We start from the raw sequence: 22,316 nt of genomic DNA, 5'->3' as shown, positions 1-22,316 counted from the left end.
TCAAGTCACCACTTGATACTTAGCAACTGATCCAACATTGTCATCAGAACCACTCACTACAGGTGAGTTCATACCCCTTCAATAATTTTTTAAATTACTTTTAAATGTTTTATGGGGGGGATGCAAGTAGAATTATGCTAGTTATTATATCAATCACATGTGATTAATAAGCAGCATTCAAATGATTGGCTACTCATTAGCCGTTTTACTAAATAATTTTCCTTCAAATGTTTTTCATAAACACTTTATGTGTTTAAAACTCCTTATCTCTCTGTACATTTTACTCTGTATATTACTTTTCAAACCTATTTACAATTGTGTTTCAAACAAATGTTTCTTTATACTAAACTGCTTTATCAAACCCATGCCTTCAAAACCATTTTGTAGATCGACACCAAGTCGGTCTTTTCTTAGAAAATATTTATGTTCAAAGGTTTTACAAATCTTATTTTATGCTTTTATATTATAAATTGCATGCCTCGATATGTATAGTTATATAAGAAATGTTTAAAAGACTTAGGAAGGCTATCCACCCTATTTCCTTTTCGCGCTTGAGATGTGGTCTGGTGGGATATCGGGTACTCGTCCGAAGGTCGTTTAAATATTAGTTATATATCATGTGTACATATATAGTCATAAAAGGTCCTTCCAGTTCATCCCATTCCCTTGAGTAGCAAGGGTATACATCCATGTCCATACGTACCAGTTAGATTACTAGTAAACTATCATATGGGTAGTTTAGGAAGATACTAGAACTATTACTAGAACACAATATACTACTATGAGTCAGTTCATTAATGAGTCAACACTTACTACTAGGGGAACATATACAACTATACTAGAGAAGAACATATACAATTATACTAGAGAAGAACACATACAACTATACTAGAAAAGAACATATACAACTATACTAGAGAAGAACATATACAACTATACTAGGAAGAACATATACAACGATACTAGAACGAGTACATTACTATACTTGCTAGGTAGAGAGCACCTATATTACAGCTAGAACTGTTCGTTACATTACACCTACATGAATACGTTAACAATTGTGATCCACTGTATGGGAGCATGCCTTAATTGTCATGACCCGAGTTGTAGCTAGAGTCTCTTGAAGGGAGAGCGTGAGTTTGCATATAGATCTATACTGGATTGACTATCCTACACCGTGCTGCTAGCTACAGCCGGACCGGCAGGTCTGCGGGTGCCAAACGTCATACCTTATTTTCGACAATACGTTGTCATTGTTACAAGTCTATAGTATGGTGCAATTTATCACATGATACCTTAATATAAATCCGGTTTAAGGTAGTTAGTACAGCAGTAGTTTCTATAATACAACACTACAGTACTACATTTATTTTCCCTTACATATATTTAGTGATCTTTTCACTTAAACAGTTAATATAAAAACTATATTTTGATAATGATAGTTACACTGGGGAAAATTACACACTTTTACAAGAAAAGAACATTTAGAACAGTTAAGTCTCGGTAGAAGACTACCTTGAGAACAGTTAGGTCTTGGTAGAAGACACCATTATATAATAATAGGAATCATAGGGATTTCTAGAGTTTTTCAAACGTTTACAATTGTTTTACAAACATTTTTATACTTACAGTTCATTTACAATTTCCATATTTATAGTTCATAAACTTACAAATTCTTACATTTATAGTTCATATACATTTTCCAAACATACAAATTATTACATACAAATTAAGACACTAAAATACTTATGATCTCACCAGCTTTAAAGCTGATACTCGCTTTCAAAATTACTTGGATCCTCAGGTCATCATAGACAGGTACCGATGTAAGGAGAAAGGAAGATGGAGCTTGTTCAAGACTCATCTTTCATATTGATTTATGCTTTAGTGTTTATCAAAATATGACATAACACATTTGTATAATAATTATATTATTAATGCAATGGATGATGTTGTTCCTTGTTTACTACTTTACATTGTTGTGATATTATACATGACGTCCTCCGCCCCAGAACGTTTCCGCCGTGAATTGTTTATAGTGAATTAAGTATATCAACCCATAAAAGATATACTAACTATAAATACATAAGGGATTAAAAATACTCTGACCAAGAGTTTATACTTTAAATAATAAAATATTTAATAAAGTATACGTGCCTGCATTCATACTAAAATCAGTGTCACTAGGACAGCACAAAAGAATTACGATTGTTGGGCAACACAAGTGGGCTTAGAGACATATGGTCAAAACTGGGAAGATATAGCCTGATCACCTATATTATCCGAGGGTTGAATAGCATGTGCCTAAGTTTAATTGTGTGGTTGCAACAATGCTAAAATCTTACCAACCCTACCACAATGAGAACAATAGCACATAACCTAAAATTTTAAAATACTATAGGAGTATTTGGTGTTACTATAAGTACATTATACTTGAGAACTAAAACGGGATCTTCATTACTAAGTTGATAGTTGCTAAGTGGATACAGTAAGGATATATGTAATTAGGATGTTATAGACTTAGAATCTGTGAAATTTTACTTCACCCTGATTCTGTGTGAATTTGGAGTTAAGATCACTTATTCGAAGGCCTATCCTGTTTCGATTACATATAACTGGTATGCACTTCACAAATAGCGATGTAACTAATGAAGATTTCCTAAAATAATTATCTAGATAGTTCGTCTAATAATTATTTCTTACCCCAATTCTCGCATAGATAATATGGCTGGACACCATCCCCGCGACAACCAGTATCTTCCGAACGAAGTCATTGCTGGTTGGTTTGGAGAAGAACCAGAGAATGATCATCCTATCCCTTTGAATGATCACTATGATGAAAACCTTTCAGACAATGCTAATTCCAAACCAGAGGTTGAGAACCTACCCCAAGCAACTCCCTTTCAAATTCCTAACCCTCGTCCGGCTTTTCATGGCCCGACGCCTAAGTGAGTGGAATGCTTGGAAACATGAAGAAAAGGACAAGATCAACCCATGCCATTTAATGGCGACCCAAGATTTTATGACTTGAGCGATGCGGGCTCAGCAGATAGAGTCTTGCCAATCTTGGTCCGCAGAGTGACCCGAAATGAGATTCATGGCAGGACAACCCTACATCAGATTACCGAAGTTGTCGCCGATGCGAGAATGCATACCCTCCGCACCATACGTCCAGAAGATGCTCACGGGAGATCAGAGAGAAACCATGAAACCCTGCTGCAAGCGCTGGCTGAATCACGAGCCGAAGTCTTAGAGCTCCGAGTACGCCAGAAGGTGTACGAAAGACACCTACTTGATGCAGAACGTCAACTGGCTAAACTGAGAGTTAACCAGAGGGATGACCATCGCCGGTAGTAGACGCTTTACTTTATTTTTTTTCCTTTTCCTTTGTTAACAGGAATCGGTTTTTGTCTATGCCCGATGTGGCATTTTTTGTGAAATTATCTTGTACTGTAAGTACTTTTGGTTAAGTCGTCATGCTGTCAAGAACTATCTTCTCCGGATATGATGTAAGACCTTTACAAGGTCATCTTCCTGAACTTTTACGTCATGAATATCAAAGATATTAATAGTCGGCTAACTTATGTGTCATTTTTATTCTAGTACTCTTATCATACTTTCATTGGAGTCTATCTGAAACATGCTTTAGCCAAGTCATTGGACTATAGTGATTTATCTCCGGAGACATTTCCAAGTCTCTTTTAGTGGTTGGATCTTGATATTCACCAACCCACAATACCTAGGCATGAACGACAAACGTCTTGAGACCATTTCATGAACTTACTTCCATTCCGTACTAGGGCTGCATCATAGGGATGTAGATCAAACTCACGAGAACATACTTCTATCCTTTTCATAAACAGTCGAACTAAGTCTAGGTTCAACCAAGCTCGCTCACAAAATCATTATCTTTCGTATTACAGAATCATGCCGTCATCCGGAAACAATCAGTCGAGCAACGAAACCCCTATCCTCCTGATCCATGCATGGATCATGAAAGCCCAAAATGTGATGGATTAGTGATTACTAGTGGGCTAGAAGGTGGTTTGGGCTCAATGGTTGGGTTGTGCATGGTAACCCACAAATTGAATTAGGGTTGCATGAAGACTAGGGCAACATTTTTAAGGCTTCATAAGTGCTAAAAACGTTACTATTTGCTTCATAAAGCCTCCTAGCCGTTTTTGACACTCTTTGGTGGATTAGGGTTACACTTTAATGCTTATGATGACTCCTTAATGCTTCTTATGGCTCCTTCATGAAGCATAGCCGTTTTTTTTTCATTCACAAGTCTCATGGACGTTTTTTTTGTGTTCTTTCAAGAGTTACCTTAATTTCTATTTACTAGTTTTAATGAATAATTGGTTGGTTGGCTTGTAACCACCAAATTTGTAATAAAGGCTTCATATAAAGCCAAATTATGCATGGAAAAAAGTAATAGACGAATTTTTAATCAAAGAACCCTTTTGTTCACTTTGAATTATTGTTATAATTCACAAATTATCTTGTTAGGACGTGTTCTTGACTTGATACGAACTCAATCCAATAGGTCTTGGATTGTTTTCACCGGTATACAACTTAATAGGTCTTGAGTTGTTACTAACCTATCCATTTCTTTCCATTCATATATCATTTGTGGTTACTATTCTCTTTTAATTTACCTAAACACTACCCTACTAACCAAATCAAGCCCATACACGCATCATAAGTGGTATTAGAGCGCATAATGGATTTTGATGATCCGGAGTTCCTACAAAATCTTCGTGAAGCATTAAGAAACATCCAAGAAGGTGGAAATCGAAGGCAACCCCGCCGTGGTGAACATAGGGTTGTGGAAGAATTCAAGGTGTCTGAATTGCCTGAATTTGTTGGTGGAACTGATCCTGAACGCTACTTGGAGTGGGAAAGGAAGATTGAAAGAATGTTTGAGTTCAAAGAAGTGGATGATGAAAAAAGCTGCAAGTATGCCATTCTCAAGCTAAGTGGTGGTGCTTCATTGTGGTTTGAAGGGCTTAAGGCCAAGAGAACCCGTGAAGGCAAAGAAAAAATTTGTTCTTGGCTTTCTCTAAAACGAAAGCTAAGAAAGAGATATGTTCCTTCTACTCATAGAATTGCCACTTACAAGAAGATTGCTGATTTGAGGCAAGGAAAAATGAGTGTTGGAGAATACATTGATGAATTTGAGAAGTTGTCCTTGATGGGGGATATTGAAGAAATTGAAGAACAAAAAATGACTCGTTTTCTAAAAGGGTTGAACTACAACATTGCCAATGTTGTGGAGTTATATCCTTATGCTGATTTTGGAACTCTTTGTGGTTTGTGTTTGAAGTTGGAGGGGCAGGCCAAAGCACGTTATGGTGGGAGTTCAAGTTCAAGTCTCGAAAGTCCCAAGTCAAAGTCGTGGTCCAAGCCCGAGTCTAGCAATAGACAAAATTCTGTTTCTACTCCTTCTGGTTCTAGTAGTGTTCCCGTTGCTCCTAAACTTACTAGTGGTACCAAAGAAACTAGTTTGGCGAAAATTAGATGTTTCAAGTGTCAAGGTTTTGGTCATTACCAAAATGCTTGTCCAAACAAAAGGGTGGTGACTTTAAGGGAGGCCATTGAATGTCGTGAAGAGTTGGAGGAAGAAGAGAGGTTGGCGGGTATTTTTTATGATACACAACAAGAAGAGGAAGAAGAGGAGGAGGTAGAGTATGAAGCACAGGTGTATGATACAGTTTTGGTGCTTAGAACCCTTAAAACTCAAGGGGTTCAAACCGTGGCTGATATGGATCAACGAGACCAATTGTTTCACACCAAATGTTTGGTTAGAAACAAGTGGTGTAGTTTGATTATTGATGGTGGAAGTTGTACTAATGTTGCTTCTAATGAAATGGTGATCAAATTGGGTTTGTCTACTACAAACCACCCAAAACCATATGTTCTTCATTGGTTGGATGATGGAAGCAAAATAAAGGTGACAAAACAGGTTAGAGTTGGTCTAACTATGGGGTCTTATGAAGATGAAGTGTTGTGTGATGTTATTCCTATGGATGCATGTCATATTTTGTTGGGGCGTCCTTGGCAATTTGATAGGGACGTGTTACATAGAGGGAGGAGCAATGAATATGAGTTGAAACACAATAATAAAAAAATTGTGTTAAAACCCATGTCCCCAACGGCCATAAGGTCCATGAATTCTAAACAAGTAAAAAAACCTAATCTTTCTATGTTTGCTAGTGAAAGGGAGGTGGAGCAAGTTCTTGACAAAGGTGATGTTATCTACATGCTTGTGGCCAAAGAGCATGCAAAGGTGGAGAAGATGGTGCATGGAGAAAACGCTATTGCTGATTTGCTTTTGGAGTTTCAAGATGTGTTTCCAAGCGAATTACCACCGGGTTTGCCTCCAATCCGTGGTATCGAACACCAAATTGACCTTATTCCGGGTGCTCCTTTGCCCAATAAAGCCGCCTATAGATGTAATCCGGAGGTGACAAAAGAGTTGCAAAAACAAATTGATGAACTCATGAAAATGGGTTATGTTCGTGAAAGCCTAAGTCCTTGTGCTGTTCCAGTTTTGTTGGTTCCAAAAAAAGATGGTTCTTGGAGGATGTGTGTTGATAGTAGGGCCGTTAATAACATCACCATAAAATACCGATTTCCTATTCCTAGAATTGATGATTTGTTGGACGAGTTGCATGGTTCTATTGTGTTCTCAAAAATTGATTTGAGAAGTGGTTACCATCAAATTCGTATGCGTGAAGGGGATGAATGGAAAACAGCCTTTAAAACTAAACATGGCTTGTATGAATGGACCGTGATGCCTTTCGGTCTAACTAATGCACCTAGCACTTTCATGCGACTAATGAATGAAGTGCTAAAATCTTTTTTAGGCAGGTTTGTGGTTGTGTACCTTGATGATATCTTGGTATATAGCAAGAGCTTGGAGGATCATTTGGTGCACTTAAAACAGGTTTTCGAGACGCTTAGAGCTCAAAAACTCTATGGGAAGCAAGAAAAATGTTCGTTTTTGGTGGAAGATGTGGCATTTTTGGGTTTTGTGGTGTCAAGAAATGGCGTGTCCGTGGACCCATCCAAGACTGAAGCAATCAAGTCATGGCCTATTCCTACTAATATTTCTGAAGTTAGATCATTTCATGGTCTTGCTTCTTTCTATAGAAGATTTGTTCGTGATTTTAGCACCATTGCAAGTCCCATAACAGGTTGTTTGAAGAAAGGAGTCTTTGCATGGGGAGAAGAAGCTCAAAAGGCATTTGAGAAACTCAAGGCATTGTTGTGTGATGCTCCTATTTTGGCTCTTCCTGATTTTTCTCAACCATTTGAAGTGGAGTGTGATGCAAGTGGAGTTGGTATTGGGGCTGTTTTGATCCAATCCAAACGTCCTATTGCTTATTTTTCTGAAAAGTTGGGTGGTGCTCGTTTGAATTATTGCACTTATGATAAGGAGTTTTATGCTATTGTCCGTGCTTTAGATCATTGGAGTCATTATTTGCGTGCAAATCATTTTATTTTGCATTCTGATCATGAATCCTTAAAGTACATCAATGGGCAACAAAAGTTGAGCACAAGACATGCAAAGTGGGTGGAGTTCTTGCAATCCTTTCATTTCTCATGCAAATACAAGGATGGTAGAAGCAATGTGGTGGCTGATGCACTCTCGAGGCGTTACTCGTTGTTGGTGACTTTGGATGTTCGTTTCTTGGGATTTGAAACTCTAAAGGACCATTATCAATCTGATATGGACTTTGGAGATATGTTTTTGAAATGTGCAGGTGGTCCTAATGGTGAATTTGTGATTCAAGATGGCTTTCTATTCAAAGGCAATCGCCTTTGTGTCCCAAAACATGCAATACGGGAGTTGTTGATTCGTGAAGCTCATGGCGGTGGTTTGGCTGGTCATTTTGGCATTACCAAAACTTTGCAGGTGCTTAAAGAACATTTCTTTTGGCCGAAGATGTTGGGGGATGTAACCAACATAGTGGGCAAGTGTGTTACATGTCATATGGCAAAAACGACTTTCAAGCATGGTGTTTACACTCCTTTGCCGGTTCCTATTCGTCCTTGGGAAGATGTGTCCATGGATTTCATTATGGCTTTGCCTAGAACTCAAAGGGGGAAGGATTCCATTATGGTGGTGGTGGATAGGTTTTCAAAAATGGCTCACTTTGTGCCATGTCATAAAACAAATGATGCCTCTAACGTGGCTGATTTGTACTTTAAAGAGGTGGTTCGTTTGCATGGTATTCCTAAAACAATTGTTTCTGATAGGGATTCCAAGTTTCTAAGTTACTTTTGGAACACTTTGTGGAGGAAAGTCGGTACTAAGTTACTTTTTAGTACATCCCATCATCCACAAACGGATGGGCAAACGGAGGTGACTAATAGAACTTTGGGTGCTTTGTTGAGAGGGTTGGTTAGCAAAACTCAAAAAGATTGGGACATCAAACTTGCACATGCTGAATTTGCCTATAATCGTTCTCCTACTTATGCTACAGGTCACTCTCCTTTTGAGGTGGTGTATGGTGTGAATCCTTACATGCCTTTGGATTTGATTCCATTGCCAAAGGATGAATTGGTTCACAAGGATGCTAATGACAAGTTGAAGGCTATGATGAAACTACACCAACAAGTTCGTGAGAAGATTGAAGCCGTGAATGAGTTGTACAAACAGAAGTCCAACAAGCATAGGAAACCACGTGTCTTTCAAGATGGTGACTTGGTGTGGGTGTATATGAGGAAAGAACGTTTTCCTAACAAAAGGAAAAACAAGTTGATGCCAAGAGCTGAAGGTCCTTACAGAGTGGTGTCACGTGTCAATGATAATGCTTATAAGGTAGATTTGGGAGGAGACCATGGAGTGCATGCTACCTTTAATGTGGGAGATCTTTCACCTTATCTTGATGATGATGGACTTGATGAATTGAGGTCAATTCCTTTCAAAGGGGGAGGGGATGATCCATGCATGGATCATGAAAGCCCAAAATGTGATGGATTAGTGATTACTAGTGGGCTAGAAGGTGGTTTGGGCTCAATGGTTGGGTTGTGCATGGTAACCCACAAATTGAATTAGGGTTGCATGAAGACTAGGGCAACATTTTTAAGGCTTCATAAGTGCTAAAAACGTTACTATTTGCTTCATAAAGCCTCCTAGCCGTTTTTGACACTCTTTGGTGGATTAGGGTTACACTTTAATGCTTATGATGACTCCTTAATGCTTCTTATGGCTCCTTAATGAAGCATAGCCGTTTTTTTTTCATTCACAAGTCTCATGGACGTTTTTCTTGTGTTCTTTCAAGAGTTACCTTAATTTCTATTTACTAGTTTTAATGAATAATTGGTTGGTTGGCTTGTAACCACCAAATTTGTAATAAAGGCTTCATATAAAGCCAAATTATGCATGGAAAAAAGTAATAGACGAATTTTTAATCAAAGAACCCTTTTGTTCACTTTGAATTATTGTTATAATTCACAAATTATCTTGTTAGGACGTGTTCTTGACTTGATACGAACTCAATCCAATAGGTCTTGGATTGTTTTCACCGGTATACAACTTAATAGGTCTTGAGTTGTTACTAACCTATCCATTTCTTTCCATTCATATATCATTTGTGGTTACTATTCTCTTTTAATTTACCTAAACACTACCCTACTCACCAAATCAAGCCCATACACGCATCACCTCCATATCGACGCCGCTACATTACAAGCTGCAGTAACAGCTGCTATGACAACTTTCCTTACACACATCAACCCAGGCATTACAAGCCAGACTGATAATGGAGTCGAGTGTTTCGACAGTAGTACCAAACCAGTAAACCAACAAACAGTAACAGTCACAGGCTCGCAAAGCCGAAAGACAAAGAACAAGAAACGAAGGCGTCAAGCTCAGAAGGAATGCAAGAAATCCCAAAAACTTGCCATACAACCGCAACAAGTGGAAACCCCTGCCATTCCCGTACCAAGTAGGCCATACGAAGGAAAATTCCCAAGGTGTGATAAGTGTAGTTTCCACCATCATGGGGCTTTCCATGAGATGCAATGTTGCAATTGCTTAAAAATAGGGCACCATGCTCGTGGCTGTGGAGCATCGACACGACCCATCACTCAAGTCCCTTTCATCGGGACTAACCCTACACACGAGAGTAGTTATAACGCCGAACGCTTTAGGAAGAAATTTTCAAAGTGGAGTAACGAGGAAGGAACTCGTGTCCACATAACATTGGCTAAACACCGCAATCCCGTCACCAAAGCTAGTACTAGCCAGTCATGCCACTAATGCGGGGAGATAGGGCACTTCAAGAAGGATTGCCCTATAGCAAAGAACTCTGGCGCAGATGGGAGGATTCTCAAGATCATAGCTGCGGGAGAACCTGCCCCGAAACCCACGTTAATGTAATTAAGGCGTTTCGTTGTAACAGACTTATAAACTATCCAGAACAAGTGCAACTAGAGTCTTACCTTTTGCGAGATCCTGTCTGTCTAGGGATTCTCGTGCTGCGTATACTTGTCTTTTGTAGTATATCTTATTCGCAGCAATAGTCTAGTGGTAAATCTGAAGTACTGTAACTCTGTTCATGGTTGCACGGTTGCGTTTTGTCTGTAAACGTATTATGTTCGAATCTAATGTCTTTAAGTTTCAGTATGATTCCGACATTATCATACGAATCGATTCAATTTGATCCTAACAAAAACAGCTTCATGCATACATCTCTTTCTTCTAGATCACTTTTCCAGCGAAGCCATCATATCAGAACACCGAAGTACTCATGCCAGGAGTACCTCTTAGTTATTTTCTTTCCGAAGAAATCCCCGAAGTACTACTCATGCCGTACGTCAAGTTCAATCCAAGGATTTATACGATTGATCTATCACCGAGGAATGTATGCAAAAGAGTGATATATAATCAAGGTTCTACAGGTTTAGAATTGATGATTCCACTTTAACTTCTTTTTACCCGATGGGATGTAAGCTTAAAGAAGAATCAGTTATTCGACTACCTTTTCAATCTTAATTATATACGACTCGTATACATGAAATTGTGATTGTGAAACCAGGTATGAATTCTAATATGAACTTCAGGACGGAGAACTGCCTAAGCCTACGAGTAATCGCATCGTCATGTGAACAAACTTAAAACCCAGTAAGACTCTTGCAAACAGATCGCCCAATAGTCTAAACACCTACAGAGATTCCAGAACAGTACAAACAACTTAACGAACTACACAGCGATAGAATAAGAAGACTAGGCTTCTCACCCTGGAGAACCCCGAGTCTTATTCTCCCAGAGATTGACGGATTGCATCGTACGTGCCTCGGATATCGAGTACTCCGTCAAGACTTTTCATTAGAAATCATTATCTCTGCCTCGCATAGATGAAATGGTTGAGCAAACGCAAGGAAAGAATTACTTTAAGAAATGGATCTGTGATCCGAATATCACCAGTTCGAGTGTTAGGGAAGGATCTCCGGCAGACTATCTTCCTAAGTCGATGCTGACACTTCGAGTCCATAGTGATACCCCTCGGATAGGACCAATATGCCCATAGTCTTCATGAGCTATATGAGTAGGGTACGTCCTTCTTACTTGGATCAATTCGTCATTTCTCCATGTAATGACTTACTTATCTACCCTCTAAGTAAGAAGAAACCCACGGAAACATTTCCTACAGAGGAACTTTTAGCAAAGTTCACTAGGCACGAGTTCTGAAATTGAAGAGTCAAATTTCTACGACACACTGATAGTAATGGGGGAAATTTTGAGTGCTTTTCAATTTGTCAAAACTGTTGAGCATTTGTCGACACCGGAGATGCCGACAGTCATTCGCCAAATTCTAGGTCTTACCGACCTACTGTCATAGTTCATTCAGAACTCCTCGCAAATTACCAAAACCCGTACGACTTTGACCCAGCAAGGGGTGGCCTTTGACTGGGAAGTTAAGCAAGAAAAGGAACCTTTGGAATTTCAAGTGAGTGACCAAGTTCTTTAGGAGAACTCACTCTGGGAATGGCTTAATACACTTCGTATCGCGTACAAAGCTAAATCCAATATAGTTAGGACCTCCAAGATTCTTATCAGAATCGGTCCTGTGCCTCGCACAAACTAGACCTACTCCGCGAACTCAATAACATACATTATACTCTTCGTGTCTCGATCTTGACACAGTATCTTTCCATTAGGACTCTCGTAAGCCACTCGACGAGGTCGAGATTAACGAGATCCTCACATTCGTACTAGAACCGTAGTGACCCTCGACCGAGAGGTAAAGTGGACGAAGCAACACCACCGCCCGTTAGTGAAGGTTCGTTGGGATACCAACCGAGAACCCGGTTTCACTTAGGAGCGCTAGAACCAATCAATTAGAAAGTTTCCTCCTCATGACTCGATCATTCGTACCTACTTCCTTGTCTAAATTCTAATTTTGGGACGAAATTCCCTTTAACAGGGGGATGATGTGACAACCCGAAAATTCCTAACTTGCATTCTTATTCCTTATCAATAATAGACTCGTTTGGCTATCTTGTAGTACCATTTAGGGTCTATTGGAGCGTTCTAAATGTATTATAATCACGGTTGGAGTGTGTAAAAGGGTTAACTCAAAGTGTAGGAATCAAAAAGAGGCCAAACACTCCAACACATGGAGTGTGCGGCCACACACTTGAGTGTGCGGCCACATATATGTGTTTGCGGCCTCACACCCTTCCCAACCGCACACTCCACCTATATATACCACACTTAGTCATTTTTGAACACTTCTTTCACTTCTTCAAACATAGAACTCAAAAATCCTCTCAAGTATCATCCATTCTCCTTGAAGATCTTCATAAAAGGTACCAAGAACACCAAGAACACCAAGAACACCATCTGGCCGCACACATGGCAACACACATGGTCGCACACAGGGCCGCACACATGTGCTGGCAGCACACTAGGCTGCACACCTGGCCGCACACACACATATAGTGTGTATTTTGGCCATACACCTTCTTGTATAGCTTTATAAACCCTCATACAATCATATATGATTGAAACACTACATTATAAGTGTTTACTAGTCCCTAAGGTGGTCCCAATTCATTAATTAGTTGTTCATAACACTAATTATATTCATATATGTGCCAATATATGCTAAATAGGATTCGCGTGTGTACTTAAGTCACCACTTGATACTTAGCAACTGATCCAACATTGTCATCAGAACCACTCACTACAGGTGAGTTCATACCCCTTCAATAATTTTTTAAATTACTTTTAAATGTTTTATGGGGGGGATGCAAGTAGAATTATGCTAGTTATTATATCAATCACATGTGATTAATAAGCAGCATTCAAATGATTGGCTACTCATTAGCCGTTTTACTAAATAATTTTCCTTCAAATGTTTTTCATAAACACTTTATGTGTTTAAAACTCCTTATCTCTCTGTACATTTTACTCTGTATATTACTTTTCAAACCTATTTACAATTGTGTTTCAAACAAATGTTTCTTTATACTAAATCGCTTTATCAAACCCATGCCTTCAAAACCATTTTGTAGATTGACACCAAGTCGGTCTTTTCTTAGAAAATATTTATGTTCAAAGGTTTTACAAATCTTATTTTATGCTTTTATATTATAAATTGCATGCCTCTATATGTATAGTTATATAAGTAATGTTTAAAAGACTTAGGAAGGCTATCCACCCTATTTCCTTTTCGCGCTTGAGATGTGGTCTGGTGGGATATCGGGTACTCGTCCGAAGGTCGTTTAAATATTAGTTATATATCATGTGTACATATATATTCATAAAAGGTCCTTCCAGTTCATCCCATGTCCTTGTGTAGCAAGGGTATACATCCATGTCCATACGTACCAGTTAGATTACTAGTAAATTACCATATGGGTAGTTTAGGAAGATACTAGAACTATTACTAGAACACAATATACTACTATGAGTCAGTTCATTCATGAGTCAACACTTACTACTAGGGGAACGTATACAACTATACTAGAGAAGAACATATACAATTATACTAGAGAATAACATATACAACTATACTAGGAAGAACATATACAACGATACTAGAACGAGTACATTACTATACTTGCTAGGTAGAGAGCACGTACATTACAGCTAGAACAGTTCGTTACATTACACCTACATGAATACGTTAACAATTGTGATCCACTATATGGGAGCATGCCTTAATTGCCATGACCCGAGTTGTAGCCAGAGTCTCTTGAAGGGAGAGCATGAGTTTGCGTATAGATCTATACTGGATTGACTATCCTACACCTTGCTTCTAGCTACAGCCGGACCGGCAGGTCTGCGGGTGCCAAACGTCATACCTTATTTTCGACTATACGTTGTCGTTGTTACCAGTCTATAGTATGGTGCAATTTATCACATGATACCTTAATATAAATCCGGTTTAAGGTAGTTAGTACAGCAGTATTTTCTATAATACAACACTACAGTACTACATTTATTTTCCCTTACATATATTTAGTGATCTTTTCACTTAAACAGTTAATATAAAAACTATATTTTGATAATGATAGTTACACTGGGGAAAATTACACACTTTTACAAGAAACGAACATTAGAACAGTTAAGTCTCGGTAGAAGACTACCTTGAGAACAGTTAGGTCTTGGTAGAAGACACCATTATATACTAGGGGAACATATACAACTATAGAGAACCGACAGAATTCCAAACATACAAATTATTACATACAAATTAAGACACTAAAATACTTATGATCTCACTAGCTTTAAAGCTGATACTTGCTTTCAAAATTACTTGTATCCTCAGGTCATCATAGACAGGCACCGGTGCAAGGAGAAAGGAAGATGGAGCTTGTTCAAGACTCATCTTTCATTTTGATTTATGCTTTAGTGTTTATCAAAATTTGACAGAACACATTTGTATAATAATTATATTATTAATGCAATGGATGATGTTGTTGCTTGTTTACTACTTTACATTGTTGTGATATTATACATGTCGTCCTCCGCCCCAGAACGTTTCCGCCGTTCTTGGTTTTGGGGTATGACAGGTTTCTTGTCCTAGAGTCGACGTCTTAGCCTTAGTTTCGAGGGCTTAGTACTAGGCTATGAGGGCGAGGGCCCAGTATCGGCACCCACAAGCGACGATCATTGACTAGATCGTCCTTAGGCGACGGATCCATTATATTTTGTGTATTCCTAGTAGGATATGCTAACACCTGCCAAAATTGATGATATTGGCGCCTTCAGTAAGTGGGCAGACAATCCAGGCCATTCGCTGCTTGGTAATCTGTCGGTTCCCTATAGTTGTCACCTCCCTCGCCGGCTCATCCTCGAGATCGGGAGGCAGAGAATCGTCTTGAGAAACCCCCTCTATAGTGGATTCGACCAACGCCTGGTTAGCTTGAGGATCGGTTCCCTAAGCCACAAAAATTATAGGACTAGCAAATGCCAGAGCACGATCAACATTAAGAGATTGAGGAAGCGTCTCTACCAGAGGCACTTCCCGGTACTGGAAACTATCCTGGAACCTGCCTCGCATGACCATCTCGAAATGAATGATCCTCTCTCGGCCTGCAACAGAAGAAAAAATAACATACATAAGGAGATCGGCAAGTCCCCGAGTTCACTCCGTCGAGATTTATGTACAAAGAAAAAAAGGAAGGGGAAGGAGATGCACACTTACCATCCTTCTCCAAGAAGAACTGAGGCATCATTCCATGTTCCCTCCAGGAAACACTCATCCCAACCCCAGCCAACATATAATCCTCCCAATCCTCCGCATTGAAATAAATGTTTTTCAACACGTTCACCACGGTCTTGCTTGAACCCCCTAAGTGGAGGCATCCAGTCAGAGAAAGTGGTTCGTTGAGGATAGCTAAAACCGACCAAGTTACGGTTCGCCCATAGCCATTTTTCCTGCCAGTTCTTTTTGGGAGCTTTCTAGTTTATGATGAACACATGGATACCCCGCCGTGATAGAACATATGCACGATGGACCGAGTAGAGGAGTTCAAAAAGTACTTGAAAGTCTAGAATTGAGGGAGCATACCTCAAAGCTCAACAGACCATCTCGAAACGAACTATTTTGTTGACAACATTAGGAGTCAGATCATCAACAGAGAATCCATATTGGCGCATGATCTCATCGAAAAAGTTTGTTTTCAAAATCTAGAGACCCGTTTCGACGATTGCGATTGGGACTCCAACCTTCCCTTCTGGCGGCCGAGAAGTATGCACCCCCTTCTAGGATACTACACCCCATGCTTAGGAAGAAATCCAAATCAAGCCTGAAATGACTCAAACTCCTTTGGAGTAGTGTCACACCCCCAAACCAGACGGCGGAAACGTCCGGGGGTGGAGGACTTCATTTGTAGTATCATAACACATGTATCATAGTAATCAAAGCACAAACAACCATTGTATTTAAAAGTATAATATTTACATTTGTTCAATCATTGTATATTGAAACCAAAATAGATTACAAAAGAAGTAGATAAGACTCCTAATGGCTCCATCTTCTCAAAAAGCTCGGGGAGTACCTGTTATTATTTCCCTGATAATACAAGTAATTTGAAAAGAGAGTATCAACAATAAGTTGAGTGAGTACATAAGTCTTTATGTTTGAATGGGTGTCTTTGTATTTTGAATATGAAAACACTTCTAGAAAATCCCATATTTTCTGTGGTATGTGAAAAGTAGTTTTATTCCCATAAAACTGTCTTATTTGTAAACCATTGTATTTGTAAAACTTGTATTTGAGAGTGTGCCTAGCTTCACCAGCTGTTATTGAAAACTATAGTATAGCATTGTACTTTGCATTTTGTAAACTTGTACTTTGAGGATATACTTACGTTTAGTTGTTTATACACTAACGTGTTGTTAATATCTTTTTAATGAGTTATTATAACCATACTAAGACATGAACGCCTGAAACAAACGCCTGATGAGCACTTAAACTGTTGATAATAATTGCCACTCATTGGCGTGTATGCCTGACTGTAGCTAGCAGCCTCAGTGCGGGGTTGTCAATCCCGATATAGATCTACACACAACTTGTTTCGATCCCCGGACTGGAGATTCTGGTTATAATGTCAAGGCTTTACTTTGGTTGTCTAAACTGAATTAAACAACCTAAATTGAATGTCTCATAAAAAGCATATAACGTTACATGTATATTAGTTATGAAAACCCAGTCATTCTGAAATAAATGATTGACAGTATGTTCTTGACTTAGTATCCCGAACATGTATTTGATAAGTGTAAACCCTGGATTTGTTTTGAATTAAAACCCTTGTAGCTTGTAAAACAGTGTATTCATATGAATTATAGCTCTATGTATCATAAATTATACCTATTATAATTTATACATACTTTAGGAACTGGTAAATAACTATTTTTGCATGTAATCCTTTGCTCAACGTATTACAAAGGTTAATTAAAGTGATGAAATAACTTTTATATTTATATACATATACAATTTTATATATAGGTAAAATTTAAACGACCTTCGGACAAATAACGGGTACTATAAGTCCACATCCTAACAAGGAAAAGGACCTAGAATGAATTATTAGTCCTAAGCCGTTTAAATCTTATTTATATTAAATTATATATAGAAATATGTATATTTGGGAGAAATATAAGTTTATAAAAGAGTTCAATATTTGAAGTATTTTTGATGCTTTAAAATCATTTTATCGTGATTTGAAATCATTTATTTATAACACAAAGTTCTTGCGTTATACTTGTATTTCCCCCCTTAAAACAGTAGAAATTATGAAAATACGGGGGTATGAACTCACTTGATCGGTGGTAATTCGGATAGAGTTTCGTTTCACGAAAAGGAGTTTATTTGTCGAGAAACCGGCTCAAATCGGGCAGAGTTTTGACAGGAGAGAGGATGAATTCTCGAGAATTTCGGGGCTTCACGGCTTACTTCGGGCTCGAGTCTTGATACCGGGGCTTTAGGGGTTGTATATGAGCTTAAGGGAGTGGAAAATGTGAAAGAGTGTGAAATTTAGTGTGAAAAAGTGAAATAATTCGGAAACCCTCGCATACTATATATAGCCCGAAGGCTCGGACCCGAAGCTTATGCGAGGCTATGCGAGGCTGACACTTTGCGAAGGGAAGCAGCTTCGGTTCGGAGGTGGTAGGCTCATATTGGTCTAACCCTCGGTCCAATGAAAAGAAGCCACGTGCGAAGGGGGTATCCGAGGAGGGTGCGAGGGGCGTGTGAGGAGCATGCGAGGGGCGTGCGAGGGGCGTCTCCGGGGTGTCTCCTGCAAAGTTGTCCGAGTAGGATTGGACCGCAGAGTTGGCCGAATCAGAAGGTGACATGCGAGACATCGGTTTACTCAGCAGCCGACATGTGGACCCCTCGCATGCGAGGGTGACGTGGCAGTCACTGTTCATGTGAATTTTCCCGGTTTTTGGTATTTTTCTTTATTTTTTTTGCCAAAACTTGTAAAATTCATAACTTTTGCATACGAACTCCGTTTTTGACGTTCTTTATATGCACGCGTAGCTAAAGTTATATTCTACGACTTTCGTTTAGACTTCGTCGGCTAATTTTGAATTTATTTTTAATATTATTATTTTAACAAACCGGGACGTGAATCCGTTATAAATTCATAACTTCTTCATACGACGTCCGTTTTTGTCTGTCTTTTTACCGTTGTACTACTAATGACGAGACCTTCAATTCTCGTTTAGGTTGTGTCAGCTAAAAACCACTCGATCTTTATTTCGAGTTTTTAGCTGTACACTGCTATACTGAAACTTCGAAAAATGATAACTTCCTCATACGGAGTCAAATTTTGGCGTTCTTTTTATGAAAGTTCTCGGTTTAACATAAACTATAAATTTCATTTAGATTGTTAAGGCTAGAAAGCCTTTTATCAAAAATTCATTTTTTACACTAAACAGTGTTTTGCCGGTTTTGTCGCACATTTTCGATTGGTCATAACTTCTTCGTTATAACTCGGATTTTAGTGTTCTTTATATTTTTTGAAACCTTGTTACAATCTCTATCACTTGGTTCAACCCAATTGAGATTATTTAATAATTTATTTTTGAGGGTCAATTATGTAAATATACATAGTATGCCAAAATTTCTCTTTATTTAATTAAAAAGAAGAACAATTTAACCTACACTATTACATAAGTTTGAAATAACGGTTTCTTACATTATCCCCCCGTTAGAGAGAATTTCGTCCCGAAATTTACTTTACAGATAGACTAGGGGAAAAGATGTGGGTATTTTTGTTGCATTTGATCCACCGGCTCCCAAGTGAATTCAGGTCCCTGTCTTGCATTCCAGCGAACCTTCACTATCGGGATGCGACTTTCTTTGGTTTTCTTAACTTCCCTGTCTAGTATCTCTATGGGTTCTTCCACAAAATTGAGGCTCTCGTTTAACTCGATTTCCTCGAGTGGTATCACAAGAGTCTCGTCGGAAAGACAATTTTTCAAGTTCGAAACGTGAAAGGTAGGATGAATGTTACTTAGTTCTTGGGGTAATCGAAGTTTGTAAGCTACAGGGCCGATTCAGGCAAGAATCTCGAATGGTCCTATATACCTTGGGTTCAGCTTGTCACGCTTTCCAAAGCGTATCATGCCTTTCCAGGATGAGACCTTTAGCAAAACCGGGTCGCCAACCTGGAATTCCAAGGGTTTTCTCCTTTTGTCTGCGTAGCATTTCTGTCTATCTCTGGAAGCTTTAAGTCGTTCCCAAATTTGTACGATCTTTTCGGTAGTTTCTCGAATAATTTCTGGACCAGTGAGAGCACTGTCAGGAGTTTGACCTCTAGCTAGCTGCGTGTCACCCACTTCAGCCCAGCACAGAGGGGATCTGCACTTGCGGCCATAGAGGGCTTCGAATGGAGCAGCTATTACGCTAGTGTGATAGCTGTTGTTATAAGAGAACTCAACAAGGGGTAAGTGAATATCCCATGCCTTTCCAAAGTCTATCACGCAAGCTCGTAACATATCTTCTAATGTTTGAATCGTCCTCTCACTTTGTCCATCGGTTTGCGGATGGTAGGTTGTACTCATGTCTAGCTTAGTTCCCAGAGAGTTTTGTAAAGACTGCCAAAAACGAGAGGTGAATCTACTATCTCGGTCTGAAATAATAGATATTGGTACACCATGTAGTCTAAAAATCTCCTTGAGGTATGTTCTGGTTAGCTTTTCCATCTTGTCAGTCTCCTTGATTGGTAAGAAGTGTGCGTATTTGGTTAATCTATCGACGATTACCCAAATAGTATCATAACCACTTGATGTATTGGGTAACTTGGTTATGAAATCCATTGTAATCTGCTCCCACTTCCATTCAGGGATTTCAGGTTGTTGTAATAAGCCTGAAGGTTTCTGGTACTCTACCTTAATTTTGGCGCAAGTAAGGCACTTGACCACAAAGGTAGCGATTCCGGCCTTCATGTTAGGCTACCAATATAGCTTCTTACGGTCCAGATACATCTTGTCTGAACCTGGGTGGATGGAGTATCGGGTTTTGTGTGCTTCATTCATAACCACATCTCTGTAACCACCGAACTTTGGTGTCCAGATCCGGTTCATGAAATAATAGACTCCATCATCCCTGACTTCGAAGTTCTTATCCATTCCTCTTAGAGTTTCACCTGCTACGTTTTCGGGTTTCAAGGCTTCAAGTTGAGCTTCCTTGATCTGCGTGGACAGATGCGAATGGATTGTCATGGTCAACGACTTTACCCGGTGTCCCGAGTATTCTTTTCTAGTAAGGGCGTCAGCTACTACGTTTGCTTTACCAGAGTGATAACAAATTTCACACTCGTAATCGTTCAGTAGCTCTACCCGTCGTCGTTGTCTCATATTCAGCTCTTTCTGATCGAAGATGTGTCGGAGACTTTTATGGTCCGTGAATATTGTGCATTTCGTGCCATATAAGTAATGTCTCCAGATCTTCAGAGCAAACACCACTGCTCCTAGTTCAAGGTCATGTGTTGTATAATTGACTTCATGTGTCTTTAGTTATCTTGAGGCATAGGATATAACCTTTCCTCTTTGCATAAGAACACATCCAAGCCCTTGATTAGAAGCGTCACAGTACACTACGAAATCCTCTGTCCCTTCAGGGAGAGACAGGATCGGTGCACTACATAAGGCTCGCTTCAGCATTTGAAACGTTGTTTCTTGCTTTTCTCCCCAGCTAAAAGTTACACCCTTTTGGGTCAGAGTAGTAAGAGGCTTAGCTATTCAAGAGAAATTTGAATGAATCTGCGATAATATCCAGCAAGACCTAAGAATTGACGGGTTTCTGTAGGTGTTTTAGGTGCTGACCAATTTTCAATTGCCTTTATTTTGGAAGGGTCGACGTGTATTCCTTCTGAACTAACCACGTGACCTAGTAAATCTACCTTCCTGATCCAAAATTCACATTTTGAAAACTTCGCATAGAGCTTCTCTGATCTAAGAGTTTGTAATATTTGACGAAGATGTTGGCCATGTTCCTCTTTGCTCTTTGAGTAGATAAGGATATCGTCAATGAAGACTATAACGAATTTGTCCAAGAATGGATGACACACTCTGTTCATTAGGTCCATGAACACTGCAGGTGCATTCGTCAATCTGAATGGCATCACTATAAACTCGTAATGACCATAACGAGTTTGAACGCGGTTTTGGGAACGTCTTCCTCCAAAATTCGTAACTCGTGATACCCGGATCTTAAGTCTATCTTCGAGAAGTAGTTCGCCCCTTGAAGTTGGTCGAACAGATCATCAATGCGAGGTAGAGAGTATCGATTCATGATGGTAAGTTTATTCAGCTCGCGGTAGTTATACACATGCGGAATGATCCATCCTTCTTCTTTACGAACAAAATCGGTGCTCCCCAAGCTGAGAAGCTCGGTCTTATGAAACCTTTGCTTAGCAGTTCATTAAGTTGGTTGGATAATTCCTGCATTTCAGAAGGTGCAAGACGATAGGGGGATTTGGCTACAGGGGTAGCTCCTGGGATTAAGTCGATTCGGAATTCGACTTGTCGCTCGGGAGGCACCCCTGGAAGATCATCGGGAAAGTTGCAGACCTCAGGAATACTTGCGATGTCTTTCACTTCTTGCTTTTTGTCTACCACATGAGCTAGGAATGCACAATACTCCTTGAGAAGGTATTTTTGTGCCTTGATGCATGAAATGATCTGAAGGTTTGTTTCGGGTTTGTCGCCAAAGATAATAAGAGTTTCGTTAGTTGGCAAGTTCAAACGAATAGCTCTTTCATAGCATAGGATGTCGGCATGGTTGGGGCACAACCAATCCATACCTATTATGATGTCAAAACTTTTGATAGAGACC

The 22,316-nt window shown here is 39.3% G+C and overlaps 1 protein-coding gene across 1 annotated transcript in view; it reads left to right on the top strand.

Moving 5' to 3' along the window:
- The first annotated feature begins 4,723 nt into the window (after window positions 1-4,723).
- Window positions 4,724-22,316, top strand: part of LOC145096026 (uncharacterized) — a 42,281-nt gene continuing 24,688 nt past the window's right edge. The window contains exon 1 of the mRNA XM_079033810.1: window positions 4,724-7,983. Within this exon, the coding sequence (XP_078889936.1) occupies window positions 4,724-7,983 (3,260 nt within the window). The remainder of the gene's footprint in view (window positions 7,984-22,316) is intronic.

The sequence above is a fragment of the Lactuca serriola genome, chromosome 3, assembly GCF_051521515.1.
Source record: "Lactuca serriola cultivar US96UC23 chromosome 3, Lser_US96UC23_V15, whole genome shotgun sequence".
NCBI lineage: Eukaryota > Viridiplantae > Streptophyta > Magnoliopsida > Asterales > Asteraceae > Lactuca > Lactuca serriola.
The sequence above is the reverse complement of the archived record's forward strand: the minus strand, read 5'-3'. Positions and strand labels throughout refer to the sequence as shown.